This window comes from Dipteris shenzhenensis, chromosome 20, assembly GCF_047967505.1.
Source record: "Dipteris shenzhenensis isolate YYH24624 ecotype China chromosome 20, Dip_SZ_1.0, whole genome shotgun sequence".
Classification (NCBI taxonomy): Eukaryota; Viridiplantae; Streptophyta; class Polypodiopsida; order Gleicheniales; family Dipteridaceae; genus Dipteris; species Dipteris shenzhenensis.
In genome coordinates this window covers 2,997,709-3,022,916 of record NC_141615.1, presented here as the reverse complement: position 1 = coordinate 3,022,916, position 25,208 = coordinate 2,997,709, and the positions used below count along the sequence as shown (strand labels likewise).

Below are 25,208 nucleotides of genomic sequence, written 5' to 3'. Positions count from 1 at the left end.
TTTTACAATCTTGAAATATGGAAATGAAACCCGTCTTTCAAGATTGTGTATGGCACTTTTTTTGACATTGCAATGGTGTTTCATACCATTTGTATGAATTTATGAAAGCTTAAATATTCCTTTAGACCACACGTCTCCCAAAGCTTTTGAGATTATAGTTCATGCAATGAATACTTTCAAATGAGACACCATGGTGTGATATTCTTCTTAAATCTAGAAATTGTACTTTAATAACTTAAAAAGGAATGGAGGCACACCCCATGTACATAGGAATGGAGGCACACCCCATGTACATATGAGCTTTTACTATATACTCATTCAAATTTTGTAGGGGCTAATTACACCCCCATGAACATGGTATTATTATTTAGTAACAAGAACTTTATAGCAATTTCATACATGGAAATCAAACATGCCAAAAACATACATTATAATAGATTCTGTTTCTTCAAATTCTATGTCCTAACAACCCAAATTCTTTTCACCACTTTTTTAAGGTATATCAGCTTAAGTTTGTATTTCAATTTGAAGTTTTCTTCTTTGGGAGGGTTCAATAACAAGCAACATGGTGTCTATGACACACAAAAAGGTCAATAACTTGATCATTTGTTATCCAAAGTTTGAAATATATATCAATGAAAAGTTTTTAAGCTTTATAAACTATGCTACAAAGTTAGGAAAAATGCTTGTATTGTTCATGTTATTGTAGAAGCTATTCCGTGGTAATATTTTTTGAAAGAATATGTTGCAATGCCGTGTATGTATTTGTCAAAAACCAATCATCTGCAGGCATAACACTACAAAATGCAATTTGCACTTTGTATTAGAACTCATCTTTAACTTCATCCCACAAGAGCATATGCTTTTACTATAAAATATTATTTTATATACATTAATCATGTGCAATGTTGGTTTTGATAGGAATATATTGTGATCTTCTTTATTTTCTTGTAGTCTTGAAGCTAAAATGTAATTGATAAGAATTGTGGAGACTTGCATTATTTATTTCTCCAATTGTTAGAAAAGGTAGGTCATGTCGAAAGGAAAGACCTTTACAATGCTCAAATTTTTGTTTAAGACAATTATCAAACACAATTGGGCATATGTTTAGCCCCTCAAGCTAAATACATGGATAGGGATACTTCTACACTATAAGCAAAATCACACACACACATATTTTGATGAAATTCATGTGTCATTACATCACAAAAAGAAGTCTGTGATAAAAATACCATAGAAGTAACAATTGTATAGACTGTGTGACGATGGGAGCCGCTCCTCCTCCCTGCCTCCTTCCTTGCTGCCCTGTCTCTCAGTCCCCCCCCCTCCCTCCCTCATCCCGCTACCCTCTTACCCCCTTCCCCCTTTCTGTCGGCTGTCCCTCCCCTGCTATCCTGCCCCCTCCCTAGCCTCTCCCTACCTTGCCTTGCTCTCCTGCCCCCTCCCTAGCCTCTTCCCATAGCTACATGCTGCTCCCTCCCAACCCTCTCCCTATCCCTCTCCACCCCCTAGCTGCTATTCCGCACCCCCCTCTCCCCCCTGCCCCCCCCTCTAGCCTCTCCTAGCCCCTCCTAGCCCCTACTCCTACCCTCGCAACCCTCCCTTAGCCCTCATCTCACCCCTCCTCCTCTCTCCCTCCTTTGTACTATATATATGCATGTGTTTTCTCCTTATACAGATCGACCGATAGCTAGGTGCTTATTGGTTGGGTCAAGGGAGAGAGGTACCAGATTTCTAGATCAGTCTGCCAGGGATGCCCTCTAGCTTCTTTCTTTTTCTTGTTTGTGGTTGAAGCAATGAGCATCTATATTAGATCTCAAGCTGATATCTTTGGGCTGAGACTTCCCCTCAGACGAGACAAAGAACTTCAAGATAGTGAGCTGGTAGATAATATTGCTATTTTTATGGATGCCACAACACATATGCTCACTTGTTTCAGGACAATCTTAGATCTATTTTACACTGCTGCAAGTGCACACATCAATGGGCATAAATCCAATGGCTTTCTTTTGGATTAGTGATTAGGACACCCTCGATTAGGAGAATGACATTGGTTTCACTTGGGTCGGAGGGGAATGACATTGATTTAACTTGGGTCAGAGGGGTGTTCTTGTCAAGTAATTTAGGGTGCTAGGTCAGCATGCGTCTCTCTCCATCACAACAGTTTGCTTGAATGTTGGAGAGTATAAAGAGAAAGCTCCTCATTTGGAGTTTGGCCAAGCTTGATCTTGCCTCTAGGGTTGTCATGGTCAACTAGGTTCTGTTGGACATACCTTGGTTTGTATGTTCTTGCTAGTGCCATTCCAGTGAGTGTAACACTCAGCTCAAGAGATTGGTAAGAGAATTTTTGAAGGTGCATGGTGGAGAGGGAGAGAGAGAGAGGATAGGTTAGGGAGAGAGATAATAATACTCGAAGAGAGACATAATGAAATGGAAATGAAATAGCAAGAGCAATGAACAAAATGAAAGAACTCACATGTAAACCAAAGAGCTTGGAGACTTGATACTTGATTGATTTGACACTAGACAAGTACAACTGTTATATAGAGTACACACACACACACATGAACATCAATGCATATGGGATAACTCCCAATGTGGACGTGGCATCCGTAGGACACACTAGAACACACCAAACTGACTCATCTTGACTCCATTTCCTAACACCCCCCCATGGAGGAAAGGTGAGTGACTACTGGAATGGAACCAAGAACATGACAATGACGGTCATTGAACTATGCAATGACGGTCTAGAACTAGACATGGCTCCCATGCTAACTCGGAGGTAAGTGAGCATGGTTTAGACTCAAGAGGCTCACCTAGCATGGCTCAGAGGCTCATCATGCATGGATGCATGACCAACTTAGAGATCTAGAAGACCAATGCACCAACATCTTGGAACTCACATGCCAGACCTGATAAATAGACTTATCAAAACCAATACATGGCTTCCACAGTACATCCCCTCTTGGCTCCAGGGACTAATGAGGGACATGAAGCCACACACAAGAAAATAAACAAATAAATACATAATTTTAGGAGGACTATCCAAGGCTGAGAACCTTTATTGACACCTCAAACATTCATTATAGAGGGACTACTCAAGGTAGAGAACCTTTATTGACCCCAATCATAGAAAATAAAAATATGTTTCATTCATTTTATGCATAGCGAGGGCAAAGAACCCGTAAATGACCCCAAGTAGCTGCTGCACATAAGAGTGCACATCTCGATACGAAAAAGTATGTCAGTGAAGAATATGGCCAGAATTCCCCGAATGATATGTCGATGTCACACATGGGAGCATCTACAAGGAGTAATCACATGATGACTCTCAAAATGTCACGATGTGAGTCACCAAGGACGGAGTAGAGCCTCAAATTTGAGCAATTATGCCCAAAGGAGGCAAAATGCCCAAATGAATGTACCAAATACTAATGAAATTACATCAATTTTGGAAAATCCCCAAAAATTTTACATGTCGGAGGCTTCAATTATGCCAAAGGACTGTAAAAGTAAAAAAAGCCCTAAATTTTGGAAATTAGGGTTTTTGTCAAAATTTAGGATTTTCAAAAATTTAGGATTTTTCAAACTTTGTTGCAAGAAAGTGTCCTAGCAACACTTAGGAGCCCTCTAATCATGAAAGTCACAAAAAATACTAAGTATCCAACCTGAAATTTCAAAACTCGACTTTTAGGTCAAAAAACACAGTTTGACTGTTTTTCTCAGATTTTAGCACTGGATTTGCTGTTCGGAGTGTCGTCTAGCAGCAAAAGAGGTAAGAAACTGTAGAGATAAAGGTGGCAGCTGAAAAACAACCTTAACCAAACCCTAAATCAACCAAAACAGTGTGGCGGTTGGTAGAGAGGCCACGAACTTGCTGAAAAAGTGGTCTAGAGTGAAGTTTTCGCGATAAAGAGCTCCAAGACCAGCAGCTTCACCAATGGCAGCAACTCCAAGCTTGAATTTGTTGAAGAAGAGCATCTCATGGAGAGGCTGAGTTTGAGAAGATAACAAGATGGAGAGAAAGGAGTGGAAGGGAGCACAATCATGGAGGAGAGGATGGCTTCCATTTGTGGGCTTCCCTCATCCTCTATGGAGAAGGGAAAGGTAGGAAAAGAGGCTATGATACCACATGAAGGTGCATGGTGGAGAGGGAGAGAGAGAGGATAGGCTAGGGAGAGAGATAATAATACTCAAAGAGAGACATAATGAATTGGAAATGAAATAGCAAGACCAATAAACAAAATGAAAGTACTCACATGTAGACCAAAGAGCTTGTAGGCTTGATACTTGATTGATTTGGCACTAGACAAATGCAACTCTTATATAGAGCACACACACACATATGAACGCCAATGCATATGGGATAACTCCCAATGTGACACGTGGTATCCGTAGGACACACTAGACTAGAACCCACACTAGAACACACCAAACTGACTCATCTTGACTCCATTTCCTAACATTTTTTATGGAGTGGACTTGATGGCACAACAGATGCTATAACTAGGGTGTGGCTTGGGAGACCTTGATCCTCCCCACATAGAAAGGGGGTCTTAACATCACAGATCCGGATCTATAGTGTACGGCTTTACTCTACAAGATGGTGGCGAGGGGACTTATGCCTGGGCAAAAGCCGTGGAAGGTTTTTTTAATTCACAGCATACAATCTTGCACACCAACTTCAGGAGGAGATTTGAGTTACAGTACTAGATGGATTTTTACTGTACTTGTAGTGGGATTCCAAGAAATGGGAGTGGATCGATGAAGGGCACCAAGAGAAGAGCCTCCCCTTCTTTCGTTACATTGTTGGTAATGCTAAGAGATTTCAGCGGAGTTGTAGATGTTGGAGGCCCTCCAAAGCACCCCATTAGGAGAGACATCCTGCACTGTAGAAATACCCAAACAATGCAGGAAATACACTTTTCTGGGTTGAAGACGGGCCAAAGGGGGATCGAACACGCGGCTCCAATGAATTCTTTGCAAATGAAGGGAATAGCTTGGATTTCGAGGGTGACCCGACCAATGCAAATGAGCCCAAAATCTGCTGCCAATCCTGTATCAAACGAGAGGAAAAGGGGCAGCTAGGAATACGACCATGCATATGCCCAAAAATAACATAAGAAACAGCGGAAATCTAATGACCAAAGGCACCTATGTGAAGAGAGACAACCAGACAAGAAAGCACAATATCCCATGGTTGACATTGCTCTAAAAAGGAGAGCAAGAGAGTGGACTTGCGGGCCAACATATGAATGTGAACGTTCAGAATGTTCAAATCCCCATGCATCTTGGGCGAATAGACATTAAGTGTATTTAAAGAGTCAGAGCACCTTACCACCATGTTCGATGCGCCAAAGACATTCCATAACCTTTGTGATAAATTTTTTAGGTCAAGAAATGATCAAGACACACACACGTACAAACACACATATACACACTTTTTATTTTGGGCGAAATCCAGTTGTCAATATATTACAAAGAACGGTCCCAAGAAAAGCCACAACCAGTTATAAGTATTAGAAGCTATCATTATATGACAAGAAGGCAGGATAATCTAGATCCTGAGCATGTAGACAATCATAAAGCGATTGCCTTAAAGATGCTCGGGAGAACTGATATTTAGCTAGAGTGTGATCACCAAAGATTTGATGGTTACGGTCCTTCCATAAAGTCTGTAGTGCTAATAGCAAACCCAAAAAAAAGATAGACCATATCCCTGCATTACTGGATGAAACCAAACAGACACAGAATCTATTGTCAAAGAAAGCACCAAGAGAATGAGCCAAAAGCCTTTGCAGCAAGAAATCATAAGATTCAGGGCATTGCCAAAAGATATAAAGCATAGACTCCTATGAGGGCAGACAACGTCAACAAGTGGCAGGGGCAATATGACAACAAGCCAAAAGCAGTCAAAATGGGAGAGCTCCAAGTAAAACTCACCCACAAGAATATTTTTTGAGGATTTTTTGCCACAGAGCAGAAGTTTGGGAGTCCAAATATATTGCAACCTTTGGCACCACCACCGAGAGAAGCATGTCATCACAAACTAGATGCTATCGGCACAAAGAGAAACTAAGGCGGAGGAGGCAGCAAGACTTTATACAAAGATGCAACCATCCTCCAACTAAAGCAGCGCCGACCAACACTGCCCACAAGACGACCAACAGCTCTCAACCAAAGGCGGACACAAGCTGACCCCAAGGCACAGGAGACCCAAAAATCCTGGCTCACACAAGCAGTAAGGAGCGACAGACGACTACAGTAGCAATCAAAAGCTCATGGTATCAGCTAATGGTAGCTCATGACAAACCCGATTATCCAATTGAAGAACCTAGTCTTTGAGATGGTCACAAATCTCAAGACAAAGGTCTGGCTGAAAATCATGCAATATCTGTGACAGTAAATACCATACATGCCTATAAAGCATATTGTCTAGCAGCTGTAGGAAAGGAGATGACCATACCAGCTGCATCAAGCACATCATCCACATGATAGAAGCCTTTGGACAAAGAAAACGGCGAGAATCCTATAATGCCAAAGGGAGCGTGAAAGCCTTTGACCAATGAAGACTCTCTGCATGCAAGAGTTACTTGCAAGAGTGTCCCTATCACTTCATTTCAGATGGGGAGAATGTGCTTTCAAATCAGCAATCAAATGAGAGGCAAAAGGGAATCCCTTTATTTTGCCATCAATGTGACCCAAAAGGAAGTTTCAATGAGGGGGGTTCTAGTGGCCAAAAGCTGGAGAAGGAAAGTGCAAAATCAAATGTCTCATCATGAAAGATCACCCTGCGTAAACTGCAACATCAATTTCTCCTTGTGGACTAGAATATCCATGTGAATATTCAGAATATTCAGTTCCCCATGCATTTTGGACGTGCAAAGGCGATCTACTGAAAGCAGCCTGAGGGCTTTCCTACGAAAGCATGAACACTAGAAGAGCTCGATGATAGCAGACATAAAACATCAGATGTCCTGCTTTGTAAATAGCATCAAAGGCAAAGGATATAGGTAACCACTATGGATTGACGATGTGGTATTGTACATGCAAAGGCAATGCCAATATCCTAGCATTTTTTAAGCATGCCAAGCATCCAATCCTTTTGCTGACAACGAGTGACCGTCCACCCCAAAGGGTAACCAAGAGCCTTACAGGCTGTGTGGGTGAAACAATGTCCCTTGGCCATAATAGATGATGCCAAGCTTTCGCATGGAGAGATTTCTGAAAATTAACATGCAAACCCATAGGGGCGAGACCATATAAAGATAAGGCATGCACGAGGCAAGAAAGTCCCTTTCAGTGTTCTATGGCAAGTAAAAATAATCATCTGCATATGCATGCACAATCAAAGGTCTGCTGCCATGTATCTCCAGACCATGCAAAGCACCTGTATCTACCAAATGATCCATATATTGTAGCATGGCATGGATGGCGATGGCATAAAATAATGCACTGAGGGGACAACCCTGCCGCACAGAACAAAAAAGACTCCAGTGATCTATAATATCCCCTGCCAAAATTCCAGCAGCTTGACTGTCTTGATACAACCAAGAAATGAGATGCTGCTTTTTTCCCCTAAATCCTAGAACCTTCATGGTTTGCCCGATGAAATCCCATTGAACCATATCAAAGGCTTTAGCAATATCCACCTGTAAGAGGAGAATATCTTGCTCTATGTATTTTGTATATTCGATCCCGACATAGGCATTGGCAATATTATCAATAATATGACTACTAGGAATAAAACCATACTAAGCAAGATGCTACCCACCATGCAGAAAGTCCTTGATCCAAGCCACAATCATCTTAGCGACCAGCTTATAAATGACATGCATAAGAGTAGTAGATCCTGAATTCCGCAAAGGATTCACATAAATGCTGTTTGGGGAATATTTTCACCAAACCTTTCTTCCTATTGGCAGATATCTTTTGAGATTGCCACGCTTGGTTGACCATATATAATAATACAGGTGCAATGGCATCACAATACTATACGTATAAGTCCTAAGTGAGACCATCCCACCCTAGACTTTTCCATTTCCCACATGCTTGAACAGCATCTTTGAAAACTCTCTCCATGAAAGGAGATTCTAGTTGCATGGCCTGTTCTGGATAAAGAATTGGAACGACATAACGAAGGAGCTCCTGCTGAGCTGAGATAACATCCTGTGATGGAGAATCAACTCGCCCAAAATGTTGAGCAAAGTGAGAAACACAAGCCTCAACCAGCTGTGCTCCATAATTGATCTAGGGACCATCCAAAAATTTAACCCTTGAATATTATCAGATTGCCTTTTATAATGCAAGTTTTAAAAAAACTGGGAGCTAAAAGCCCTTTACCTTGCCCTAGTTCCCCATTCATGAACTTTCATAAGATCATTGCAATGAAGAAGTTACGTAGCCCTGCACAGGGAAGCAGCGTCATCTTGGGTTAATTGCCGAACATGACTGATTTTTGTCAGTTCTTGACAAGTGCTTTTAGCTTTGGCAACATCTTCTTGAAGAGCATGCATAGAATCCTTGTATTAATCATGAATCACATGCTGCATGTGAGTGACAAAGGCTGTCCATACAAAATCAGCATCTATACGACAATGTGTCCAGAGGGGAGCAATAGCTTCTTTCACCATATTTTTATACGCCTCATGCTGCAAGTAACTATTGTTTAACAAAAGCAGCCTTTTGTCCAGCAGTCTGTCCTGCTGAATATCATAAAAAGACAGCTAGAGCCAAAGCGGTGAATGATCTAAATGCAGAAAAGGTATAATCGGTCCACATGCGACAAGTGAAAGCACCATATTGCTGAGCATTTAGCATATACCAGCGATCTAGGCAGGCACGGTATGTAGACTGCACATTGTGTTGAAAAGTATAACTAGGGAGCTGAGGCCTTGTCTCTTTCTAGAGGTTAACAAGAGCAAACTGAGAGAGTAGCTAAGTCCAATGCATTCTCTCATAGGCAAGCATATGCATGTAAACCGACATGTTGTCTCTTGGATGTGGTGCATTATTGAAATCCCCATAGAGTAAGGCATTTTGCCTCCAAGGATAATCAGCATATCCCACCAACGCTCAGCTCTAGTACGAGAGGATTGCAGAGCATAAACAAAAGAAAGTTCAAAATCATCTTCTTTCTTAAGGCATTGCACAATAATCCAACGACCAGCTCGGTCATTGTAAGCCACAACTGGATAAAGGGCATGTTTCACTAGAAGCACTACTCTAGAAGGAGTGTTGACCATCATAAATATCATGTCCTACAAAGTGCCATGTCTAACCTGCATAACCATGCTGGTTATGCTCCTACAAGACCACTATTTGAGACTGCAATCTGTTGACATGTGCCCAGATAATCTTCCATTTGCGCAAATCACACAACCCTTGGAAATTATGTGCATCTCCTCCTCAGGATCCAACGCATGATCATGAGGGCAAGGCAATAAAGAGCAGCTTCATCCTCTGGAAAGAGAGTGTGGCTTGCAGTCACCGCTGCAGCCCAAGTGATACCCATACCAAAATTTTCAGCAGGAGTGTGCACACTAGAGGATGTACCCGTCCAAGTCTGAGATGGGAGTGACCTCCTAGGCGAAACGATTTTCCTTGGTGTTTGCCAACCCTCATTCAAGGATTTTTCCTTTGCTTTGGGAGGAATGACAGAAGATGTTTGACACAAACACTCGTGCGTGCTTCCACGTGCACGCAGGCATGCACAATCATGACTTCAGTCACAATGTGTACAATTATATTCACTAAAAAAATACACATTCTATGAATTGGGAAAATGCCAATTGCAATTGCTAACAATTAAGTCATCGTTTCTACCTTATTATTGAGCACCATCTTCTAAATAAACTTAATATAAGAGGAATATTAAACAAAATCATGCTCTAAAGGCAACTTTGCCAAGTCAATTTTCACAAGGTAAACTATATTATCTGAGATGTTATGCAAAAATTCCTTAAAGATGATGTATATCATACTTCAAGATTGGCCTCTGCTACATTATACTAGTTTTGTATCTGTTACTTCAAAATAAAATTTGATTAAAGAAACACAAATAGGAGGAATAATTGAGCATAGTGAATGCAAATTGGATGTGTCCATTGATTATGACGGCCCTCAATCACCCTCAACCTAGACTAAGAGAAGATTTTGGGCAAGATCTACTCACTTGCATCTTTTAGCACAAACTAGTCAAAAGAAAAATAATCCCCCCCCCCCCCCCAAAACCCTTCCGCCCCCCGCCCCACCCCAATACTTTTAACAATTGGTCACTGCATGAAATCTTACTAGATAAGCTGTTTTGGGGTACCTAGTCACATGGAACTACTGGAAAACGAATGAGAAACTATCACGTTCTTTAGTGTGTTAGATATAGACTCTAAAAGCTATTATAGGTTCTAATCTACATGAAATAGAAATGTCGTGCAAGTACTAGGACAACAAACAAACAACACCGTCCATTAGTTTTGAAATCCTCTTAATGGCTAGCATGTCTATGCTTCTGTTGTGTTCTAGAGACAATCCCCCACTACTTGTGGGGCTATCCTGCAGCTCAAAGGATCTAGCTAGCAGCCTTCAAGATTGTGGCTTACACGCAGCGGATGTAGCAGGACTTCACATGGAGGATGGTTGCATGGCTCATAGAGGGGGAGCATGCCTTTTCTATTGATCCACTTTCGCCAACATACAGGGTTCATGGCTAGCAGGTCTCTCAAATAGAGATATATGATGGATCGCCATCTTCCCGTGTATGCAGGACGTCCATGCTCGAGGACAATGTTTTTGGCCTGGAACATTTGGGTTGCGCGTGCAGTCAGGTGATGGGTGGCCAATAGGTCCCTTCGATGGCTATCCTTGTCAACATATGGCAGGACATCATAATTACTTTACACGCCCTTTGGGAGCACGGTACTCTAGGATTGAGAGCGACTGTCCAAAGGTGGGAGTGTTTCTGGAAGGCTTAGCCTACAAGAGTCTTTTACACCCTTTCCATGAGAGAAATCCATTGGATGTATAGAACACCACCTTGGTTGTTAGCCCCTATTTTGGAGATTCTCTATGTAGGAACAAAGTGGAGACAGGTTGTGAACACAAGTGAGCAAGAGTGCACACACAAGAAAGCTCCAATAGAAATGTTCAAATGAAACAATACAAGTACTTGGTATATATAGTACCCAAGTACTATTGGTCAACCATAGGATTGACTTTATTTTTTTGCCGAAAAAACAGTGCTGATTATATTACTTCGAAAAAACAAGATACATGAGGTCAGTTTTGCAGCTGACGGGGCTGTGTTCAAAAATCGGACGCAGCCCTAAATGGAAACAGAAAGCTCTCTCTCACGGAGGGATCAGGCGGGTGTGAATAAACAGCCAGAGAGGTGGTGAATAGCGCCACTGAAGGCCCTGAGAAGCATGCTCGAAGAAGAGGCCCTGCGTATCCCAATCTCGGAGGAAACGTCTCCGCTTCTCCCGGCCAGCCCGGGAATCTCCTTGTATCTGGTCCCACTGGCCTCTGAGTGTGTGTATAATCTCACTCCAGATGTCGGTCATGACCTGGGCAGTCGAAAGAGAGGTGCCACCGAGGATCTGCGTGCAGCGCGAGGTCCAAATGTGCCATCCAGCAATGCTGCTAATAATCTCCCAGACTGGTTGCCTCTCCTGAGATCCTGTGTCCGCCTCTGCCAGGTGCGGCGGGATGCCCTCAAGCGGCCCCCAAGTCCCCTGTGTGATAAGGAACATGGGGTCCTGCGGGCCTGCCTCGAACAACTGATGAAAGCCAGGTGTGGTGCTGCACCAGCAGAACGCGCCCCAGGTGATCAAACCTAGCTCCGGTGCTGCGCGAGTAAGGATCCCGAAGGTCCACCTCCACACTTCCTGGGCGCGAGTGCAGCTCCACAGGCAGTGTTTTGGTGACTCCTCGTCCTCATGACAAATCTGACAAAGTCCATCCTGACCAATCTGCCGCAACCAGCTCCCCACTGGAAGACCCTTGTGGGCGAGTAGCCAAAGGAAGTAGGAGATCTTCCGCGGCCACCAGCTCTCCCACAAGGCCTGCAAAAATAGCCTGGAGATACCCTGAGCATACCAACTGGGCCGCTGGGTGGGCGGGCGGCTCTGCATCCTCCCGAGAGCTCTCCTGCCCAATGTCGTGCTGTAAGCGAAGAAAGGGGTCAGCCCCTGGCCTGCCACAACCTCTGGCCATCTCCACTCACCTGGGTCCCAATCAAGCTCTGACAAGGCCCGCCCCTCCCAAAGCCAGAGTCGCCATAACTGCAGCTGATCTTGCTCTATACTAGGATCGATCCGCCAAACCTTCCCCACGAGGCCTACGACCCGAACCCTCTGCCACGGGAGAAGGGGGTCGATGAGCACACCCTCTCTCCTGAGTCGGCCGTCCCCCAAAACCACGAAGAAGGAAACAGAGGTGTTGTCCATCCGGCCTGCAACCACCAGTGGGATGCCACGGGGGGTGAGCTGTCCAAGCCAACGGTCATCACCAGGCATGAGGATCTGAAACTCGGGTGGAACCAACCAACCCGCAGAAATCGCTCCGTCTATCTCTGTGCATCTCGCCTGAGCTCCACGGACACCTTCAGCTGCGGCTGCTAGAGCAACGGTCTCCAAGTGTCTGTAAGTGTCCCTCCACACTCGAAGGGACCGGGCTGGCCCCCGCATCCAACCGTCCCACAGGATATGTGACCTCTCCCCCAGTTGAAGGCCCAAGGTATCTCTGACCTGATCGTTCCAGATGAGCGGCTGGCGGTCGATCTCCTCCTGACAGCTAGGAGGGGACTGGAGGAGACTAAGACAGAGTCGCCTCCAAACCATGAGAAGGCTACGAATGAGCGGGGAGCGGGGGTGAGTAAGCGGTGCAGAGGTGAAGATCCACCGGAGGAATGGTAGCCACTCTCCACCTCGGCGCGGGACGCAAGAACTGATCCCCTGCTGAAGTAACATCTTCCACGTCTGCCCCCCCGGGGTCAAACCGCGGATAACTAACTTGCCCAGCAGGGCCTGACTCTGAAGCTCAGGATCAATGACCCCCAAGCCACCCTCAGCCTGCGGAAGAATGGCTGTCTGCCAGGCTACCCTGGCTCTGGTATCTCTGAGGCCATCCCCCTCAGACCACAGGAAAGTCCGGACCATCCTCTTGAGCTGTGCTATGCTGGATCTCGAGAAGCACCAACAAGAGGCCACATACCAGGCCGTGGCCAGGAGAACCTGGTTGACTACAAGAGCACGACCTGCAAGAGAGAGCTTAGCAGTGCTCCAAAAAGCCAGCTTCAGTCGAATGGAATCTAGCACCGGGAGAAACTGCTGAGCTGGCGTGATGTCCAGGCCGACCTGAAAGCCGAGATATCTAGCTGTCTGTCCCCGTGGGATCCATCTGAAACCCAAAAACCTCCCCCACTGTGAGCATGCCCCAGGGTTTGTGAGAAAACCAACTGATTTGTTCCAGTTGATTTTCGCACCGGCTGCCGAGCAGAAGACCTCTAAGGCCAGCCTCACCCTCTCCAGCATCATCTCATCATCCTGAACGTACAGCGCTGTGTCATCTGCATACTCCGAGTCCAGGAGCTCCGTGTCCTCCCTGATGGGAAGGCGAACACCTCGGATCCTAGTCGACCTCGCCCGAAGGTAGTATGTCATCGCCTCGGCGAAGAAGAGAAACAGGTAAGGAGCGAGGGGGCAACCCTGACGCACTGATCTCTCCAATCGAAATCACTCTCCCATCCTGCCGCCGATGATGACCCTGCTAGAAGCTGTCCTGTATAACGCTGAGATACCCTGAATCCATCCTACTGGGAATCCTAGTCTCTCCAAAGTACCCTCCAGGAAGGACCAGTCCACTCGATCGTAGGCCTTCTCAAAGTCGAGAAGTAGGATGGCAAGGTACGACCCACTGTGCTGAGCCCACTCCGTCGCCTCTGAGAAGGTAAAGACATTATCCAGGATACTGCGATCCTGGACAAAGCCTGTCTGAGTGTCATGAATGAGGTCAGGAAGTAGTGGCCGAACTCTGGCGCTGATCATCTTGGCAAGGATTTTGTAGGCAGTGGTGAGGAGAGTGATCGAGCGCCACTGACGGATCTCCTGTCGGTCTCCTCCCTTCGGGATGAGGCAAATCAAACCCGAAGAGAGGCTCTCTGGCATATGTCCGCTGCTGAAAATCCTCTGGAGGGCTGCAAGGAGGGGCTGATGGATTTGATCCCAGAAAGAGGTGAAGAAAGCACGAGAGAGCCCATCCTCGCCAGGGCATTTCTACCCATCGATGGCCATCAAGGCCTCCTGCATCTCGACAGTAGTGAACAGTGCCATCAACGTCGTCTGCATGCTGGGCTGAACAAGGGCTGGAATGTGCCTCCACACCTCCTCGCGGGAACGTCTAGTACGGGGGGCAAGATGCTCCTGCTGGAAAAGAGTCCTGTAGAAGTCGGTAGCCAACCCCAAGACCTCTTCCGGATCAGTAACGATGTGCCCTTCCACTGTCCTAAGACTCCGGAGCTGATCACCTGCTGCCCTCTGGCCATGCGTCCTGAAGAACTCTTTGCTCATCCGGTCGCCCTTCCGAGCCCAGTAGGAGAGGGAGGCGTGATAAGAAAACTCTAAGCGACGCTGGAGAGTCTCCTCAAGAAGGGCTCTGGCTCGAAGGGCTTGGATCCGAAGCTCCTCCGAACTCGGAGCTGCCTGCTGGAGTCATTGAATGGAGGCGAGGTCCCTACGAAGAGCTCTCTCTCTGCCCCACCACTCCTGGCGAACCTGAAGGGATGCGAGCTGGCAAATCTGGCTGGACTCCTGCAAAGCCTGCGCCACCGACTCTACTAGATCCACGCACTCGTCCCAATCTCTGTCCCAAAGGCTACCGATACTACTGCGCACCTCCTCCCTAGAGAAGATGGAATCAGGAATCCTGCACGAACGGGGAGGAAGGGACTGAGCTGCCGAGTCTAGTGATAAGAGCACAGGCGCGTGGTCGGAGAGTGTCGTCCCTGGCACTATACCCACCTGACCACCTCTGCTGATGGCCCAATCACTGACATAAAATCTGTCCAGTCTCTCCAGAAGTCTGCCTCCTTCCCTGCGGAAGCCCCACGAGAAGTCCAAGCTCCCGTGCCATCGGCGGAAGGACGGGTCTCTCCAGCTGTACCTACCTCCTGTCGCGAAGATAAAGGAGTCCCAAGCGGACTGCTCTGCCTGAGCTATACCTGTAAACTCTGGTCCTCTACCCTGTTGGTCCTCCAAAGTCTCCAGATTGTTGAAGTCACCTCCAACAATCCACGAATCCATGTCTGGGAGAATCTCTGTGAGTGTCCTCCAGAAAGTGGCTCTGCATCGGAGGTCTGTGGGTGCATAGATGTTGAGGATTCCTATTTTGGAGCCCTCCAACTCTAGGCCAACCCAAAGTGCACGGCCTGGGATCAACGTACCATGACCAAAAACTCCCTGGGCAAACGACTCGCAAACGGAAGTGCAGACACCGCCATTCCTCCCTTGTGCACCGATCGAGGGCTCCCAATAAGTGTGAGAGCGTCCAGGAAGGATCTTCCCGCAGCTACGGGAATGAGCCACTGAAAGCTTATGCTCCTGGAGAAGGAGTATATCCAAGCGACCAATCACTGCTGGCTGAAGTTCCTGTCTCAAGATGAGCTTCCTAGGACCATGGGTGCCAGAAGAATGAAACCCGTTCACGTTCCAGGAGACAAGGTGTAAGCTCATGATGAGGACTGGTAGGCTGCGAACAACTGTCTGCTCGCGGCTGAGGTCGATAAAGAAGCTGAAATTTCGGAATGAAGGCGCTGACGCTTTTGTGAGGGTTTGGAGGGGGAGGCGGGGTCATCCTGCCCGTTCTTCAAAACTTTTAGCAAAGGCGTGAGGCCTTTGGTGCCATGGACAAACGCTTTCTCGAGCATCTGTAGAAGTCGCGAGGAAGCTCTCTCTCCTGAAGCTGAGGCCCGCCAGAGTCTGCAACTGAGGGGGTCGGCTAGCAGACAGAGAAGACTGCTCCAGGGGTGGTGCAGACTCGGGATGCCCTGCCTGGGGTGGGGAAGGGGAAGGAGGCTGAGGGGTAGGCAACTCAGACTCCACGGAAGCGACGAGCGGGGGGGGCGGAGGAGGGGGAGTGGGGGCTGCCCGCGGCTGAGGAACCACCGGAGCAGCTGACATTGCAGAAGAGCTGAGAGGGGCGGGGGAGGGGGGATGGGGCTGGAGCTGGGACTGGGGCTGAAGAGGAAGAGGAGGGGGCTGAAGAGGAAGAGACGGGGGCTGATGCTCCGAGTCGGGAAGAGGGGGCTGCGGCTCGGGAAGGGGCTGGGGTTGAGTGGAAGGGAGCTGGGGATCGGAAGAGAGGGGGACCTGAGGCTGCGGAGGGCGGGCTACAGACGAAGAAGAAGCTCTCCGAGGACCCTGGGGCGGTTGCCTATCAGGTCTCTGAGGTGCTGCTGCAAGTTGGGTAACCTCTGCCTCCTTGCCTTTGTCAGAAATCTTCTTATTCTTTCCTCTTTTCCTTCTGACCTCGGTCCAGCCGCCAACCACCTCTGGACCAGACTCCGGCTGCCTCTGCTCCTCCTGACGTGGCTGCCCGGAGGGGGGGGGAGGGGACGGAGGTGCCCCTTCCCATAAGGGCCACCTCCTCGATGTGGCTGTCCTCTAGCATAAGAGTGGACTGGAGCCAGTCCCTGATGGCTGATCTGGAGGGAGAGTGTCCAATGACTCTGCCATAGACGGAAGTGAGGGAAAAGTCATTGGCAACCTGTTGTACCCGAGACGACTGTTGCTCTGTCAAGATCACGCGGTAGGCATCAGGAGAGGGAGGGTCCGGCAGGGCCTCCGGTTCCGGGCAGGGAGCCGCCATACCGCCAAGACAAACTGCGAGACCTCCGATGAAGAAGAGGCTGCCACCAAAAAGGGGGGGAGATAGACGAAGGATGGAGCCTGGGTGTGACGGAGGAGGATGAGGCGAGGCGAAGCGAGGCGGGTGGAGGAAGCGAAGGCGATGGCGGGGGCGGAGGGCGGAAGGCGGAAGGTGGCGGAGGTCAGAGGTCGGAGGCGAGAGCAGAGGGCGGAGGTCGGAGGCGAGAGCAGAGGGCGGAGGTCGGAGGCGAGGGAGAGGGGCGGCGGCGGAGGCGAGAACGGAGGGCGGAGCGGGGAGGACGACGAGGGCGAGGGCGGAGGGCGGAGGGGCGAGGGCGGAGGGCGGGGGGTGAGGGGCGAGGGGCGAGGGGCGAGGCGGAGGGACGGGGGGGCGAAGGGCGGAGGGGGGGCGAGGGGCGAGGGCGTGACGAGGGGCGAGGTGAGGCGGAGGGGCGAGGCGAGGGGCGGGTGGAGGGGCGAGGGGCGAGGTGAGGGGCGAGGAGCGGAGGGGTGAGGGGGCGGGGGCGTGGTGGCGGGCGAGGCGAGGGGTGAGGGGTGTGCGGTGAGGGCGAGGGGGGTAAGGCGAGGGCGAGGGGGGGCGAGGGCGAGGGAGGGAGGCGGAGGAGGGTAGGGAGGTAGAGGCTACGGAGGGAGGGAGGAGGGCTCGCAGGAGCAGGTTGTTGCCATCGATATGCACGCGGTGGCTAGGATTGACTTTATGCTTACAACACCATATCTTTGTAATCTCTTACTAATCCCCTCTCAAAGATATGGCTGAAAGTACCCTGGAAACATCTCTACCCTGCAGTACCTAAAGTACCATGGTTGCACAAATTCATCCAGATGGATATGCAACCTATGGGAGTACATGAAAAGAATGTCATTGTGAATCATCCTCAGTAGATGAGATCAATGAAGCCATTAAAAATACAATCCTGTACATAATGATAATGATTTTCAATGTGTTTCATGCGAGCATGAAAGACAGGATTGTTGGCTATGGCAATGCAACTCTGGCTGTCACAGAAGATAGAGTTTGCTTCGCCATCCTGTGTATGATGCAAGTCATGCAAAAGCTTCCTTAACCACATTAACTCCGTAGTGGCTGAATTTGCAGCTTTATACTTTGCTTCACTGAAGGAAAGAGAGACTCGCTCTTGCTTCTTACTGAGCCATGAGATACAGGCTGAACCCAATGAGAAGCAATAGTTGGTAGTGGACCGTCTGTCGTCAATGTCCCCTGACCAATCTGAATCGGTGAGACCACTCAACTTTAGATCACAATCTAAAGCATAATGCAAGCCAAGAGAGAGAGTGCCATGGACATATCTGAGAACCCTCTATGCTGCATTCCAATGTGTGATCGTGGGACAATGCATGAATTGGCTCAAAAGCCCTGTGGCGTAGGCAATATCAGGCCGTGTGGAGCATAGATATATCAAACTGCCAACCAACTGCCTGTACAAGTGCCATCAAACTTTTTAGCAGTATCATGCTTACTCAGCTTAAGTCCCGACTCCCTTTTCCAATGGAGTAGCCACAGGCTTATAGTTCTCCATTTCAAATTTCTGCAACAACCCCTTCGAATACTTTGTCTATGACATAGAAATCCCACCATGGGTCTGCCAAGACAATAGTGCAATAGGCCCAAATCTATCATGTCAAAGTTATGACATAAAGCAGACTGCACTGCTGTAATTTGCTGCAAATCACTGCCAGTGAGTATGATGTCATCCACATATAGTACCAACATGACCAATTCTGATTTTTGCTGCAGAACATACAGATTTGGCTCTGTATGAGTGTTTACGAAGCCCTGGGACAGCAAAAACTGATGTATCTCCTGATACCACGCACGAGGTGCTTGCTTCAGCCCATATAGAGCCTTCCTGAGCTTGCATACCTTGCGATCTTGTCCCTTCACCTCAAAACCTTGGGGCTGATGTACATAGACCTCCTCTTTAAGATCTCCATTGAGGAAAGCGGTCTTGACATCCATCTGGTACACTGACCAACCATAAAACGTAGCAAGAGAGATGACAGAATGAATGGTGGTCATCTTGGCCACTGGAGTAAAAGTCTCCTCATAATCTATCCCCTCCTCTTGTGCATACCCCTTGGCAACCAAACGGGCTTTGTATTTCTCAACTGTGCCATCTGAATGGTATTTCACCTCATAAATCCATTTCGTGCCAACCACATTTTTCCCAATGGGCGCATCAACCAAGTCCCATGTGGCATTCTTCTCAATGGATTTAATCTCAAGTTCCATAGCTTTCTACCATGCCGGATTATGCTGAGCATCCTTGAAGCTCTGAGGCTCATTTTCAGCTTCCATCACTGAGGTCATCAAAGCAAAATTGACCTTTTTCTGATTTTTCCGAGTGCTGGCCTTGGTTTTCCCCAAAGTAGGCTGATCCTTAGCATCTTGAATGGTCAACCTTGCCCAACGTGGAATAGATTTCTCTGCTGTATCACTCGGGGCTGCATCAACATCTTTAGTGGCCTCACAACATTGATAATGCCTCCAAACATGATACATGTTTGCCAATCCTTCCCATGCTGCCTTTGCATCCTTGCATGACTTGATAGTCGTCATAATGTGCCTCTTTACATTTGTGGCAATCAAAAACATCGCTTGGGCACTGCGGCGGTCAAACTTCTTCTGCTCCTCCGTCGATGCTATGGGACTAGCAGGAGGGACTGTAGCAGTCTGCTGTCTGCCTGTAGTCTGACCCGAAGAAGCTGTGCTGGATGTAGATGAGCCTGCTGGCCTCGCCTCATCCCCACTAACAATATCCCACAAGCCCTTACCAACCAAGATGTTCTTAAGCATGAATGACCACAAGGCATAGTTTGGTCCATCCAGCTTGCCACCCTCGGACAAATTGCCAAAACTGTCTGAAAGAGTCGACATGATGCAAAATGGGATACCCACAAGCTGCAAATGTACCTGCAAAAAGAACTGCAAGTCCCGAAAGTGCAACTGGCTGCACATGTGCCTGCAAATCCCAAACTAATACTGGCTGCAAATGCAAAGTACGACTAGCTGCTCTGAAATGCCACTGACTGCACAATGCAATCATTGCAAAAATGGCATCAACCAATCACTGCACTCTGCTGCAATCTGAAGTGCAATCCCAAACTGAAAATGCACAACCCAAATCTAAAATAACGCCCTCACGAGTGCTCAAATGCATCCAACGGAGCTCAAAGGCATCCACAACTGTAAAGTAACTGCAAAAGCACCCAACAATGCAGAGTTGTTCTACTTCTCTCTTCATTGAAGTAGGAGCTGCATCTGACCCGCATATTTTGAGGTGATTTTACCTTGTGCTGCAAAAACAGTCCCGAAGCGAAATACATAGCTCAAAACACTTACTGAAAGTGCACCTTGACCCGAAACACCTGCAAAACAGTCCACTGACTATGTGGGCACACTGGAGATGACAAAGGAGCTGAAGTGAGCTGTTTGGAGCTGAATGAAGCTGTCGGGAGTACTTCTGAATACAATACACGTGTAGAGAAGAGCCTGGAGCTGCTGGAACACACCTAGGAGAGGCTGGAGCTGAAAAGAGTCCAGATCTGAGCAAAAACGCCGAAAAACAGCCAAAAATTGCTCGAATCGCCTTCTAACAAGTCGTACGGACTCGAAATCAGGTTCCAACAAGTCGTACAGACTCCCACTGTACAGACAGATTCGTACGGACTGTACGGACAAAACAAAAGAAAAAAATTTCCCCCGCCTAAAATGGTGCGGGACAGGCTTGTTTGTATGCGGGCAGCTCGGAAATTTCGAAAAACATCGAAATCGGACCTCAAAAGGTCAAAAAACAGCCGCTGGACTGTTGGAGCTACCTCAAACGAAAGCTGGAGAGCTGAATGTGAGAACCAGGAACACGCACTAGAGCACCAAGCTTGCGGGAGTCTGGAAGCAAGCGCGGAAATGGGCTCCAAAGATGGAAGCGCTCTGATACCAAATGTAGGAACAAAGTGGAGACAGGTTGTGAATACAAGTGAGCAAGAGTGCACACAAGAAAGCTCCAATAGAAATGTTCAAATGAAACAATACAAGTACTTGGTATATATAGTACCCAAGTACTACTGGTCAACCATAGGGTTGACTTTATGCCTACAACACCATATCTTTGTAATCTCTTACACTCTAGGTAGTGAGCTGGGATCTCTTGAAACAGGATGGTTCTCTTTTGACAGCCAGTTTTTTCTCTTTGTACTTACCATCCTTAGCTCCTTTTGGAAGCTAATTTGTATGGTGTCTCAAGCATTAATAGAAGTCTCCTTTTTATTGGAAAAAAAAAAGAGTAGTTCCACAAATGAAAGTACAACATGGGTTATATATGAAACCCATATATGAAAAAGAACATGGACAAGATAACTACACTAAGTCTAGCCTACATAACCATACCATTGTAATATTCCTACAAATACCCGCCCAATGGTATGGCTGAAGTACTTGAAATGTCTTAGTAGCACCTGAGGTACCTAAAGTACCATGGTTGCACAAATTCATTCATAAGGGATTGACATTGTTTGTATGTCTCGCATCCCCAAGCCTTCTCGATGATGTAAAAAGATAAGGCCCTTGGTAAAGGCATCTGCCACATCGTCCGTAGATGGACAATAGATAAGGTCGATGAAACCATCCTCAATACAACCCCTAATATAATGATGATGATTTTCAGTGTGCTTCATGTGAGCATGAAAGACAAGATTGCTTGCAATATGCAACTCTGACTCTCGCAATAAGTGGGAGTGGCACATCATCTTGTGAATAATGCAGACCATGAATTAACTTGTTTTTTTCTTTTTTCAAGAAAAAGACTTCTATTAAGTATGAAAAAAACCCGCAAGAGCAAGCTCGAAGTGGAAGTATATCATGCATGGCATGAACAAAAAGGCCACCCAAAACAGGTCAGCAAAAAACCTCAGTACAAACTGGAAAGAAAGCAAGGAAGAGGTTGAAAGCACCACCTCAATCCTACTATATACTCTGAGAAGAAGGGAGAGCCTCTCCATTCCCTAAGGAAAATATCTCTCCTAGCAAAGCTATCCCAAGAGGAACCCTGCATGGTCACCCGAGTGGCCATCAAAAGTATGTATGTATCAGTCCAAATACTGGCCATGGTGTGAGAGGGATGGATCTGAGATCCATCCAATGCCTCTGTGCATCTAGCTCTAGATATGCCACGATGCAATACTCACCAGTATCTCCCAAGAGGTATCTACAAAAGCATGCACTGATCTGAAAGGGGACAAGGGAAAATCATTCAGAGAGCAATACAAAACTAAATGTCATTGAGCTGAGATAGCCCAAGAAGAATCCTGCCTCTCACAGAAGACCTGAGGCCCCAAAAGAGAAAGCCAAGCCATTGAGCCCCAGGTCATATAGAAGCGAGAAGGAACAAAGGTACTGAAGATCCTAGCAATCTCCTTCCTCACCTGTTTGCAGTCCTATAAGCAATGATGAACCGATTCCTTGGTAGACCTACAAAACAAGGAAAAGTAGAGTATGCCCTGGACTTAAACCTCCACAGGTTCATTGCAATCCTTCCATGAATAGATACCCAAAAGAATAGAGTGATTTTTCTATTCCTGAGGGATTTTTAGAGTCTCCTCCAAAAGAGTCTCAACAAGTTAGCAAAATTATGAAAGTTCTCACAATGAGGGGCTTTAGAGGACATCTAGCCTCTACAATGGATCGGAAACTTCCTGGAATTACTTACAGTATAACAAAAGAAGGAGAAACTCCTCTCCTATTTCCAACACCAATCCATTCCCACTCACCAGGATCCCACTGCAAAAACTTAATGGGGATGCCTCCATACAGCCAATCCTCCATGAACCCAAGAGAGTAAGAAGTGGGTTTGAATCTAGGTGTCACTCTGAATTCTTGCCATGCTCCACCTAACCTATGATTCTGACAGGATGAAAGGGAATGCCCAAGAGGATATCATTTGAAGATCTACACAACCTACCACTTGACTGAAGGCATCCTCATGTGTTCCTTGAAAGGTTATGACCTAAAGTGGAATGCCCATTCTCGTGAAAGTCCCCATTCAAGTAGAACATGTAACACTCCTATCATCTATATCCACCCAATCCTCAAGTAAGGCTGCATCAATCTATTGAATCCTCCCTGCACTTCCTCTGAAGTGGCTGTTTACGATCCTCTGGAAGCTTTTTGAAAGCTTTCCAAGATCCTAAAGAGGAGGCAGGGCCTCTCTCTCATCTGGACCACTACATATAATGGGACTTGCCAAGTGGTCTACCATGACCTGAAGCGGAATGCCTGTCCTCGTGAAAGTCCCCATCCAAGTAGAAAAACCAACAAGCTTGTCATATGTATCCACCCAATCCTCAAGTAATGCTGCATCAATTTGTTGAATCCTCCTTGTACTTCCTCTGAGGTGGCCGTTTACTATCCTATGGAAGCTTTTTGAAAGAGGATCCTATAGAGGAGGCAGGGCCTCTCTCCCATCTGGACCACATCATATAATGAGACTTGCCAAGTGGTCTGCCATGCTCATCAAGTATGCTATCATTCACATGATAGGATGCCTATCTATCTCTTCTAGAGAAGTGGAAAGAACTCTCCGTAGAGTATTTTTGAAGCTGTTTCAAGCTTTTAGAATAGCGGCCATAAGAGGAGAGGGAGATGGGCAGAAGTAAAAATCCACCTGGTACCGTCTATACAGATAGCCAGGAATGTCCAACAAAGAAGGTGATGGAAGACTCCAATTCCACATCTTTTTGAAGCTGCAGCAACTCATCTTTTGAAAACATGCACGTTCTTGCGACCGGTAGAAGCGGTTTGGGATTGATTGTTGCACCATTCGTCAATCAAAGGCAAGAGGCTGACCCAAACTGAGAAAGGGATCTCTATCCATCTCTAGAGGGCTGAGAGGAGGAAAGAAAAGGGAAGAAAAGGAAGAAGAAGGGCAAGGGGGCTGAAAAGAGAAAACGGGATGGGCTGAGAAGAGAGGCAGGGGCAGGAAGAGGAGCCGGGGGGGGGGGGGGCGAATGGGCTGAAAAAGGGTGGGAAGCGAAGGTGAGGGCCAGGAAAAGGTGGCCGGGGGGGGGAGGGATTGAGGGGGCGGCAGGAAGAGGTGGCGGGGCCGCTGAGGGGAGCCTGAGGGGGGGGCCGGGTGGGCTGAAAGATGGGGCAGGGGGGGCTTACTGGGGGCGGTGTTGGAAAGGTCACCTCCCCATCTGTAAGCCCCCAAATGAGGAGTGCGTGGGGGAGGGAGACCCAGGGCAGGATGTGCCCAAGAGAGAAGAAAGAGAGGGGGCTGCCACATGGGCAGCACCTCACAGGATTGCGACCTGCAGATGGCGTCAGCATGGCAAGCCATATGGCGAGGGTCGTGGGCAGGTAAAGGGCCTGCAACAGACCCTGATGATGGCACGGTACAGGCGGGTCAGGACAGCAAGATGTACGGGACAGTACGGTGCAGGACACGTGGCTAGGAAGAGCCTGGCAGAGGGCAGAACCAGCAGGCCTGGTGGAGCACCAAATTGGGGCTGTCAGTGGGCAGTAGGCATGCCTTATATAGGCTGGGACCCTGCCTTGATTGGAGGGCCAAAGGCCCTAGAAGTGTGGGGCAAAAGGCCCCGGTTTTGGAGCCCTTAAAGGGCTGGTTGGGCTGAGCCAACCAGGTCGGTTGGGCCAGCCAACCTGGTCTGTCCAGTCGGCTAGATTGGGACAGACTGGTCGGTATTTTTGCCATGCCTTGGGGCCTATAAATGCAGAGGCTCTTGCCTCATTTCAGCATCCAGCAGTGCAGCATCCAGCAGTGCAGCTTCCAGCAGAGCAGAAAGGAGCAGCAGAGCACAACCCTTGGGCCTACATCCAGAAGCTGAAAAAGTACCAGTGTTGCTGCAGACTTAGCTCAAGTGTGAGGCTGAGACCTTGGCTGTCTTCTAGGGCAGCAAGGAGCTGAGGTCAAAGGATGGAAAGTCTACAGAAGCTCCAGGTGGAGCACGCGGGCTCGAGTCTAGAGATAGCCAGCTGATAGGAGAAGGACCTTGTGGTAAGATCAGAGGACCACACCATTGGTGGGACTCTGGATCTGTCTCTCGTGTATTGTGTCCATAGTTTTGGACGGAAATATATATATTTTGGTGGTTTCTCTATCTGGTTGGTTCATTGTCTATTGATGAGTCTGCACACCTATTGTATGCACATAAGTAAAGAAGTTTGTGATTCCACACCCCACACCGCACACTGTGTGAGCTCCTGGGCACTACTATAAGTCTTCCGCTATGCGTACCCTCTGTTGGGTCATTTCTAACAGGCGGGGGGGGGTGGGGGGGGGGGCAAGAGAA

General features: G+C 47.6%; 1 protein-coding gene across 1 annotated transcript in view; it reads right to left on the bottom strand.

Annotated features, from left to right (window-relative positions):
- Positions 1-712: 712 nt before the first annotated feature.
- LOC147889130 (exocyst complex component EXO84B-like) overlaps positions 713-25,208 on the bottom strand; it is a 100,374-nt gene continuing 75,878 nt past the window's right edge. Inside the window, exon 7 of the mRNA XM_087391987.1 lies at positions 713-797. Within this exon, the coding sequence (XP_087248113.1) occupies positions 713-797 (85 nt within the window). The remainder of the gene's footprint in view (positions 798-25,208) is intronic.